We start from the raw sequence: 10,075 nt of genomic DNA on the forward strand, positions 1-10,075 counted from the left end.
GATCTATTTTCTGTTCTGCACTAAACTGCTCTAGAATTTTCTTTCTCACTTTCGACAAATAACATAATAATTAAACGTATAACTATCTTACTTTAAGTTCTAAAAATGTATACTAGTTCAATTATAGAAAACAGATTTCTTGCAGCAAATGTGATTAGTTTTTATTTTTGGTTTTGGCCAATCACATTTGTCAGTAAGCGATTGTGGTATTGAATACGTCGTTAACCAATAGAAAACCGTATTTCCTAGAAATTTTTTATACTTCAACTCGTATTTTAATCTTTCTTTTCGCTTGGCAGCAATTGCGAATCAATTGATTTCTAGAATTTTAGGTTATGTTGAATTAGAATTAGGTTATGTTACGTTCTATAGTACGGGATTAATGCTTATGTTTTTACATACTATAAATTATAAAATAATATAGTTCCAAGTGCGCGTAAACATGTTGTTGTTAAAACGTGGATGTGAGGTGAACTTTACACAAAGTTTGCCGAAAACGCTGAAGTTTCTCGCAATGTATTCAAGCGCCTCGGAATTAAATGAACGGGAACGTTGGTATTGGTTATGTATTCCAATTTGTCGTGTTAGAAACGAAAGATAAGTATACTTGTCTCTATTTTCAGAATTTCGAGTACTGGAACTTTACCCGCGAAAAAAGAATTTCACGCAGGCGAAGCAAAAAGAACGTATAAATATCCCACCACCTAGAACAAAGGAGATGCCTGTCGACCAGGACTGGCCGTCGGTCTGGCCAGGTGCGCGAACCTTTCATCCTGCTTCGGTACCTCTTCCGTTGCGCCAAGGGTACCAAGAAAAGGGCGTAACACCCAGTAAATACGCCAATACCGAACTAATGAAAATACCAAATTTCTTACATCTTACACCACCGGCGATACGGAGGCATTGTGAAGCGTTAAAACAGTTCTGTACAGAGTGGCCTATCGGTTTGGAAACAGAGGAGAAATGCATGAAACATTTCCCCGTCGAGATCATTACATCCGATTATTGCTACTCTTCACCCACCATAAGAGATCCACTTGCTAGGATTGTAAGTCTACGAATAAGGATGTCTTCCCTTCATTTAGATACTCATGCCAAAGATAAGCTGCTGCGATTATTGGGAAACAAGTACAATCCAGACACAGATATGATAACAATTACAGCTGATAGATGTCCAACCAAAAAGCAAAACTTAGAATATGTACGGTATCTACTTACAGCAGTTTATCACGAATCTTGGGTAAGTAATAGCTGAACTGTATAAGTACATCAAATTATTTCCATTATATGTAATTTACAAATGTAGCGAGTAAAAGTACAAGAGTAAAGTTTGAGACAATTGAAAAACAGGTAATAGGAACAAAAAATTACAAATTTCAACTCATCGGACATCTATATATTCTGATATAAATGGTTTCTAATAGGTTGAAATCTATTATTTCCTATTCCTATTACTAGTATTTTTGAATTGTGTCTTAAGCTTAACTTGGAATCTTATTTACAGAGGATAGAATCATGGGAAGCTGAGAAATCAGAGGCAGACATGGAGTATTATGATTGGGACACCAGCCCGAGTCGTACACACTTAGTAACGCTGTACAAATGGCCGGAACCACCGACGGATTACGATTACGAGACCATTCCGCACGCAACGGAATACAAAATTGCCGTTTCAGATCTTATAAACAATGGCGAAGATCAGTACTCGGTCAATAAGTACAAGGAAGCTGTTAAAAATTTGTTAAACCTCAAGTGCGATAATAAAGGTTGAATTTTGAGTAAAATTGAACTATATCACGAAAAGCTAAATTAATTTTAACTAGCATTATCTATTTCTCCATAATTTCCGTAAGCGGTGTCTTATTTGAAAGATCAATTTGCTGTGTATAATTTTACGCTCGTTACCTATCAAGACTAAAGTCAACAAGCAAGATTGAAATTGCGCTATTCATAACAATACTCGAATTTACTATAATTTGAATGCGAACAACTAGAGCGTACAAAGAGTCAACCAGAAACGCTCGTTGTTATCTCTTTCTCGATATTTATATATTCGTCGAACACAATCGAGTCTTCATATTTTCGAAATGTGAAACAGATTTTAACAATATCACGAACATTAGCGATTGTTTTTTTTTGCGCTTTATAACGATATAGTGTCATTCTTAATTTATTGAGGATCTTGTCCCATGTATAGTAACACGCATAATATAAAAAGTAACAAAAGTTTAAATAGCCACCTGATAAAATGTTGAAGATTACATTGCTTCTTAGTGCGTTCGATATTATTCGATGTGAGATGCAGACAACAAGATTAGAAAGGACTGTAACCAAAGCATCGTCTTGTAGTAATCCGCCCCAGTGTTATTTACCGGATACGTACAAGACCGAGCTGAAGAGCATATCGTTTCTACCTTATCTGAATTCTCCGAAAATACGCAAACAACAATCTATTCAACGCAGTTATTATGGTGGGTTCGGCTCATCCGCACCGGCTTACTACCAGTAAGTTCTTCTTGAAAAAATCATATTAAATCTTCTCTCGTTGCAAAGATAGTTTGTTGATAGTAAAGTGTATTTTAGCGCTTTCGATCCCATCAGCGTATTAGCGTCATTGGCGTTCTTGGCATTTTTATTGCAATCATTTGCCACGCTTTTTGAACGTTCAAGATCGATCTTACCGACGATAATTAGTGGCAGACAGTCGATCGTAGACTTGAGAGTTCCAGAGATTCCAAAACATGTGTCACATGCCTTGCAGGAATATGTGAGTATTCCAAGTTGAATAATAGCTGAGTAATAAACAATAAAAATATAATACATAATACATTGAACGTGATATTTTTAGGAAAATCTCAATGATGATTTCAAGAAGAAGTAATTGATAGTAACTTTTTGTATAAAGTAATATTTATCGTTTTTTATAAGCGATTTTTATAAATTTACATAATTATTTAAATAATTTATTTTTTTGTTACAAATACATCAATCGATAGTCGATAATCTCCACACAGCAAAAACTTGTTGTCAAGATATATATAGTAATTTAATTTATATTTATTTTCACTTGTGTGATGTAAATCTTTAAATATAAGTTTAGTATACAAAGCATTTTAATAGTAAAAATGCACCCTCTCTCTCTTTTTCTTTCTTTGGCAACAGATTATATATAGCTTTGCATTATTATATACTTTTCGAAAACAATAACGAAATGTAAATCACAATTGTTGAGCAATATCTTGCTTTATCTGTGCCGTCTGTGTTGAATAAAAGAAAAATAAGTCATATATATATATATAAATGCACGATATAGTCCATAAATTATAAAATTTATCATTTTATTTCCTAAACATATACTTACAGAAAAAGACAGAGAGAGATATTGCTTGCACAACTATATATTTTTTTCTGCTAAATTAAGCTAAAAAAATATAGGTAACATTAAAAGAAGTCATTTTATTAGAATACTCGACTTTACTCTTTAAGCATGTAGTCAATATTATCTACTATTTAAAATCTTGCATCTATATAAAAAAGTCTTCTTAAAAGTCTTATTACTTAACGCAATATTTGTAAGATCACCATCTCTTCAATCTTGCGTCCAGGTACCAAATTGTCTAATATTTACCACGGAACTCTAGTAGATGGTGGAGCAGGAGTAGGTCTATAATATAAACAAGAAATAATATACACATGATACATGCTTAATATTTTCATAAAGATATCGGAAAAAATTTAGATAATATTAGATATTCTGTCTGACTTACTTTTTTCCAACAATTGGTTTTTGATACGGATGGGTTGTCATAAGACCGCGCCTCTCTTTATTACGTATTGCCTTAAACGTCACGTCTGTCTTTTCCTCAGTATTATTGTGTTGGGAAAGAGATGACAAATTAGCAGTATTGTTCTTTAATTTATTTAGAATGGCGACACTTTTTGCACTCATTTGTATAGGCCTCTGCAGTTTGTTCTCCTTGTCTCGACCAGTACTCTGTACTTTGTTATTCATTACTAGCTTTTTCGTTTGTTTGAAGGGTGTACTGCTGTTTTCACTGTTTTTGTCAGATAATACACGTTTCCTGATTATGTTCTTTGCATCAGTTCGTGGAGATGCTTGCACTGATTCATCTTTCAGCAAGAATTTATTTTCGTGACTTCCGCTGCTTAAATTACTTCCGTTACTTAAATTAGAAATATTGCTGTCGATATTATTCTCACCTATAGCAGCATCGAAGGTACAGTTCAAAATATTCGTATTGTGTTCTTCATCATCCATCTCTGCGATTGCTGGCATTGAATTATTTAATGGGTCTATTCCACTTGTACTCAAACACGTAAACATGTTGAAATCGTCCACTTTGTTTGCCTCGTCCGTATCAGACCATTTGATATTTCGAAATCCTTCGAGCAACTTTATTAATTCCTTAAATTCTCCTTGCATTTTATCGGTCATTGTACCGAAACCTTTCACCATATTATAATAATTCTGTAATGTATTACTCATACTCTTTGTTATAGTGTTAATCGATTGCCTCTCGTTTTGCAAGACACTGCTAAGTTTTTTCATATGCTGTTGCATACTGGGAATCCAACATTTCTCGATGTTGAAAATTTCCAAAGATAGTTTACTCTGCAGATTCTCATCGAGAAGTTTAGCTTTTGTCTCTTGTATTGCTGTTTCAATCAAACATAATTCCTGCCATGTCTCTTGCATTTGCGCTTTAAGGGCCTTTCGCTGCCGCTGAAAATGTTGTAAAGATTTATTAATGCGCAACTTTCCGCTAGCATTTCGTTCTTCCTGTGACAAGATATCGCTGGCTGCCGTTAGATTATGTAATCTCTCATCCGCGTCTTTTTTATAGAGTATCCTACAAGCTAAAATTTTATCGGCGCTCTCCAAACTCAATATCTTCTCTATCAAATCCTTCTTCTTTTCGTGCAATTTTATCAGTTTGTTGTACACATCCAACATGATAACAGTTGGTTTACTCTCAATTGGTTGCGGTGTTTCATTCTCGTAAGTTGCCAATTTCGATTTCAAAATATCTATTTCCTTCTTCTGTTCCTCCACTATCTTGATATAACCAGCAACATGTGTTTCACAAGATACATTCTTCTTAGCATACGATTTGATTTTCTTTGCTCGATTCGCATATCTTAAAGTATTATGTGTATCTTCATAAGTAATGCTACCAGGGGCGATATTAGCTATCATAACAGTGTGGCAATTACCACCAAGTGAATCCTTTAATAGCCTCGTAAGTTTAGAGTCCCTATATGGAATATACTTTATACCATCTGCTAGATTATTTATACAATTTCCAAGAGCCAATAAGGATTTATTGATGTTAGCGCCTTCCTTAAATCTCACACCTTTACATCCAGTAGCTGAAGCTCTTTCGGATCCCGCCAAATCAATCATGGACAGTTTAACTCGCTGCACCTGACTGTCTAGCTTATTGATTATCTTAATGTATACCTGGAAAACTGCATGACTTCTACTGCTTTCCTTGTTTGCATCCGTTGGATGCTGAGTGCGATTCTTATTACCCTCTGCCAACAATGACAACAATTCCTCAGCGTTTTGAATAGCGATAGGTTCTAATCCAGCAACTACAACTCCACATCTACCATCTTCCCTCAGGTGCAATTGGCCTGATTTGTGCAACAAATCTTGTACATTCTCATTATATATTTCCAGATAAGACACACCCAAGGTAAATTCACGATATTTGCTCTGATTTTCAATCTCAGAGAAGAGTTCTGCCACAGTGTGATACGTAATACCAGGATCTTCCTTGTTACCCAACATAGTATGAGTTTTTCCAGCACCAGTGGCACCATAGGCAAATACAGAGCAATTGTAACCATCTAGAAGGCTGTTGATCAATCTCTTGGTGCTTCCCTCGAATACATCGGTATTGATGGATGTCGAATCAAAGACTCTGTCAAAAATAAATTGTAGTTGCTTGTTCTGTTTCTTCAGCATGTCCCTACCTTTCTGCGCTACATTGTGGAAGAAGAAGGGCGTCTCATGTTCCTTAGGGTCGAAAATCAACATTTTGTCATCGACAACTTCGATAATCGTTCTATTGTTATCTTGTAGCTCGCGTTCATTAGGCGGACGAACTCGTACGATCACCTTAATTGAAATTTCAGAAGTATCTTCCGTTTTTATCGTGGAACTGCTTGTGCTCGGCTTGACTGATCCACCGGCCGATAATTGTCTCTTGAGTCCCACTTTCTTGGCTTTGGACGGCGAGAACGCCTTGCCCATATCCTTCTTACTGAAAACCATCGTTAGTAGACTACAACCGCTCGAGTTTGACTAATTTGCGATCCTCAGTACCATAATTTCAGGGAGCAAAGGAACAGACGTCATTCACGTTGCTCTTCTCACATCGTGACATCGCCCGACGCCACTACTTCGAAAACTTTCAAGCGTTTAGTCTATCGTTAATTACACAATCGTTAATTACACAACCGTTACTCGACGTATGTTGAGCACGCTCGGTCGGAGGCAAGTTTCTTTCGTCACAAAAGTGAAAGAGAATCGTGCTAAAAAACACGAAGCTAATGAATAAACGCTCGTCACCGAAGAACGTGAAGAGCCGTTTGGCGTTACGTTGAGTTTTGAATTTTAAACGCAGACAATTGAGCGCAGGCGCGCAAATCGCCAGACGATCAAAACTAGGGGAAATGACATCATCGGCTTTCCTCAAACTCAGTTTCCAACAAGTGATTATGGATTTCACTAGGCCATTCCACACAAATTTGCATAGCCGCATAATCATATGCATAAAGAAAATTATCCAATGATATTTCTATCATAAAGACAAACGTAAAATAAGATTGAATGATTTTCTTTATGCGATAATTATATTAGGACTCTCGAATTTTAAATAATACAAAAAGATAAATATAAGCTAATGAGTGTCAGCAACGATAAATGGCGCAGTTATTTAGTGAACAACTAATATTCAAATATTGGATTGATATCTTCTTTATTTTGAATGTTTCGACTTTCTTTGGAATCCTCCTCAGCATTTTCTTTACGCATATGTTTTTGCGACTATGCAAGTTTGTGAAATGACCCTTACATCTAAAACTACATGGAAAACTAGTGCAACATTTGAGCACACTGAGTGCAATTGATTAATAAATGAATTCACGTATCTTTAGAGTTAAATTATTAATAAATAATTTAACTCTTTTTATTACTATTTTTTTGATGACCACGATAACCCTATAACTTTAAAAGGATTAATTTATTTATTAACATTGAAAATATGTAAATCGATTTGCACTCAATTGTATCAGTGTTGCACTAGTTTTCCTAGCAGAAAGTGCAAAAAGTGCAAGCTACGCGAATAATAAATCTATTGGTCTAGATTGATCTAGATTGTTTGCGCGTGATCGCGTGATTCTGTACGTTCATTGTTGTTCATTAAGTCATTTTCTAATGACGTCTTAGAGCGTCGGGTACACCGAAGATTACACGTGTTTACGTTAGTTTGTGCACGCTGCGGCTGCATGCATAACGTTATGCGACAACAACGCATATATACATCCGATGTTTTATTTCGCAAGGTTTAAGCACGTCGATTAACCCCGGAAAAAAAAGAGAATCGTATCTGTATTACGTAAATCACAATATAAGGTATACAGAGTCTTCGCACGACACATCAAATTCAAGAACGCTGTTGGTCGTACATATTTATTTTGAGTGTCTTTAACCTATAAGAGATCGAAGATGTGCTGGAAAAGTGGAGGCGAAGAGAAATATTAGCACGAGGAACGGTGCCGGAGCGCGGCGATATTCCGAGATAGGATGGTCTTACAAAAAATCAGCTATGACTTCGTTAAAAGTTTTCGGCATGTGCATGCTAGAACAAGCGAGTCTTGTGGTAACAAGAGCTTTCAGCGATTGTATATGGCATTACCACGGCTCACGCCGCAAGAGGTACATTTTAATTTAATCCTTAGTACACGATAATTTTCTGGTCCTTCATTGCCCATGATAGGTCGTTTGTGTTCTGAATTAATTTTCATTGCTCCTACAAATATATAAAAATTATATTTTTCTTACATAAACTTTAACATTTTTAAAGAAAATATTTATAAAGTTATATATTTAAAAAAAGAAAGAATAGAGATAGTTCATAGTCATTTATTGATAATTTCATCAGATGCTCTTAGCATTTTAAAGAAAAGATATATATAGGACACAAATGATTCAATTATGGATGCCAGCATGAATACAGTCAGACACTGTGTAATACAGTGTATCTTCCAACAAACACAGTACAACACAGTGATCATCTCTGTTTAACATTGGCAAACAATAAGATGTGATGATCCATTGTGTCATTTATGTTGCTGTTGGAAGATACACATAGTGAATCGTTTTATCTTTGTTTTATCTTTGTTTAACATAGACAAGTAACAAGATGTAATGATTCTGACACTGTGTCTAACTATGCTTTGTTGGAAAGCATTTTGTGACTCATCTCTTCTCTAGGGATATATTATGCATATTATCATTACTATCTCATTGTAGGTTACAAATGTCTTACAAGCCAATGAATATACCAAAGAATTTTCCGGTACAGGATCTATAAAATATTATGACTCTAATCAATTGGCATCTAATAATCCTATAGAAGATACAAGATCCGAGGCTCAATGTTTATTAAGTAAAGGTACAAAGGCCAAACTATGAACTTTATTCTGTAACTTTTTAACAACTTTATCAATGTCACTGTTACATTAGATATTCTGTTATAATTAAATTAGTATATCTTTGTACACACAGTAAATTAAGTATATGTTTAATATTTAGCAAAAGCAGGAAAAATTTAGCCATTCAATGCAGCAATAAAAAAATTAACTCGTTGCGCAAATTTTATACATAATAGAAAAACTATGCAACAATATTGTTAAAAATAGAATTAATTTTTTTTGCTGAAATCATTGGTTTTATCGACCAGTTGATAAAAAATACTAATGATATAGATAAGTAATATCATTAAAATTCAAGGATTTTTTAAATTTTGTCTCTACAAATACATTGTTTCCAATTTTATCTATTTGCAGGTGTATTATTGGGAGTTTTTGATGGTCATGGTGGTAGTGCCTGTGCACAAGTAGTATCGAAAAGATTGTTTCATTATATATCGGCATGTCTGTTACCATCAAAATTATTGGAACAATATTTGAATTCTATTAGTACTGATAAAAAAATTAATTTACTCGAGACTTTCAATGATAAAGTAGAATTTGTAGCTGAAATCAGAGATCTCTATCAAATAAGTTTCTTAAATTTTATAAAAGACTTGATACAATCAGATACCAGAAAAGAATTTCAAATGGAAAAGGCTTTGGAAAATGCGTTTCTCAGATTAGATAATGATCTATCAAACGAAGCTCTATTACAACTAAATAAGAAAGATGCTGCAAAAACTCTCGCTGTCGCAATGTCGGGTACAGTTGCTGCTGTTGCGCACATAGATGGTCCTCATCTCCATGTCGCTAGTGTTGGCGATTGTAAGGCTGTCCTAGGAGTACTTTCAGGTTTGTCTTTTCATTATCTTATCATATTATATATATCTTAATATTAATTAAAAATAAAACAATTGTAATAAAAGGCTGTGAGAGTCATCAGTGCAATTATCTTACATTTATTAAAATTATATAAATCTTGATGTGATGTCAATGAGCGCAACCACAATATAATACAATTTGAAGATGACTCAAAGATAAATCGAAACGTCAAAATCGTATTATATTATGGTTATGCTCATTGACACCACATCAAGGTTTATGTAATAATTTTAATAAATATAAGATAATCATACTGATAATTGCGTTGATTCCCACAGCCTTTTATTACAATTGTTTTATTTTTAATTTGTGAGCTACTTTCTGTTGTTAATTAATTAAAAGGAGAGAGAGAGAGAGAGAGAGAGAGAGAGAGAGAGAGAGATATATACGTAGTTAGTTTAATTTAAAAGTTTAACGTTTTACGTTTTAAGTTTTAAACTTTTTAAACGTTTTAACGTTTAAACTTTAA

The 10,075-nt window shown here is 34.4% G+C and overlaps 4 protein-coding genes across 4 annotated transcripts in view; 3 read left to right on the forward strand and 1 right to left on the reverse strand.

Annotated features, from left to right (window-relative positions):
• Positions 1 to 442: 442 nt before the first annotated feature.
• LOC105623893 (28S ribosomal protein S35, mitochondrial) lies at positions 443 to 1,794 on the forward strand. Its single transcript, XM_012205266.1, has 3 exons — positions 443 to 551; positions 624 to 1,240; positions 1,505 to 1,794. Exons 1-3 carry the CDS (start codon positions 443 to 445, stop codon positions 1,769 to 1,771), a joined length of 993 nt encoding a protein of 330 aa, XP_012060656.1. The 3' UTR covers positions 1,772 to 1,794.
• Positions 1,795 to 2,248: 454 nt separating this feature from the next.
• Positions 2,249 to 2,881, forward strand: LOC105623894. Its single transcript, XM_012205267.1, has 3 exons — positions 2,249 to 2,505; positions 2,584 to 2,767; positions 2,849 to 2,881. The coding sequence occupies exons 1-3, from the start codon at positions 2,249 to 2,251 to the stop codon at positions 2,879 to 2,881; spliced, it is 474 nt and encodes a 157-aa protein (XP_012060657.1).
• A 743-nt stretch (positions 2,882 to 3,624) lies between these two features.
• Positions 3,625 to 6,301, reverse strand: LOC105623896 (kinesin-like protein KIF18A). The gene is made up of 2 exons (XM_012205268.1): positions 3,768 to 6,301; positions 3,625 to 3,664 (listed from the first exon to the last, which is right to left on the reverse strand). Exons 1-2 carry the CDS (start codon positions 6,299 to 6,301, stop codon positions 3,625 to 3,627), a joined length of 2,574 nt encoding a protein of 857 aa, XP_012060658.1.
• A 1,533-nt stretch (positions 6,302 to 7,834) lies between these two features.
• LOC105623897 (pyruvate dehydrogenase [acetyl-transferring]-phosphatase 1, mitochondrial) overlaps positions 7,835 to 10,075 on the forward strand; it is a 3,073-nt gene continuing 832 nt past the window's right edge. Inside the window, exons 1-3 of the mRNA XM_012205269.1 lie at positions 7,835 to 7,966; positions 8,564 to 8,705; positions 9,100 to 9,576. Coding sequence (XP_012060659.1) covers positions 7,835 to 7,966; positions 8,564 to 8,705; positions 9,100 to 9,576 — 751 coding nt within the window. The remainder of the gene's footprint in view (positions 7,967 to 8,563; positions 8,706 to 9,099; positions 9,577 to 10,075) is intronic.

The sequence above is a fragment of the Atta cephalotes genome (assembly GCF_000143395.1).
Source record: "Atta cephalotes unplaced genomic scaffold scaffold00067, whole genome shotgun sequence".
NCBI classification, from domain to species: Eukaryota; Metazoa; Arthropoda; class Insecta; order Hymenoptera; family Formicidae; genus Atta; species Atta cephalotes.

Excerpts from the sequence above, each read along its gene's own strand:
- LOC105623894 (XM_012205267.1), top strand. The coding sequence starts at position 2,249 with ATGTTGAAGATTACATTGCTTCTTAGTGCGTTCGATATTATTCGATGT. Across the intron at positions 2,506-2,583 it reads TCCGCACCGGCTTACTACCA|CGCTTTCGATCCCATCAGCG; the intron begins GTAAGTTCTTCT and ends AGTGTATTTTAG. Across the intron at positions 2,768-2,848 it reads CACATGCCTTGCAGGAATAT|GAAAATCTCAATGATGATTT; the intron begins GTGAGTATTCCA and ends TGATATTTTTAG.
- LOC105623893 (XM_012205266.1), top strand. The coding sequence starts at position 443 with ATGTTGTTGTTAAAACGTGGATGTGAGGTGAACTTTACACAAAGTTTG. Across the intron at positions 552-623 it reads GGAATTAAATGAACGGGAAC|AATTTCGAGTACTGGAACTT; the intron begins GTTGGTATTGGT and ends CTCTATTTTCAG. Across the intron at positions 1,241-1,504 it reads CAGTTTATCACGAATCTTGG|AGGATAGAATCATGGGAAGC; the intron begins GTAAGTAATAGC and ends TCTTATTTACAG.
- LOC105623896 (XM_012205268.1), bottom strand. The coding sequence starts at position 6,301 with ATGGTTTTCAGTAAGAAGGATATGGGCAAGGCGTTCTCGCCGTCCAAA. Across the intron at positions 3,665-3,767 it reads AAACCAATTGTTGGAAAAAA|ACCTACTCCTGCTCCACCAT; the intron begins GTAAGTCAGACA and ends TTTATATTATAG.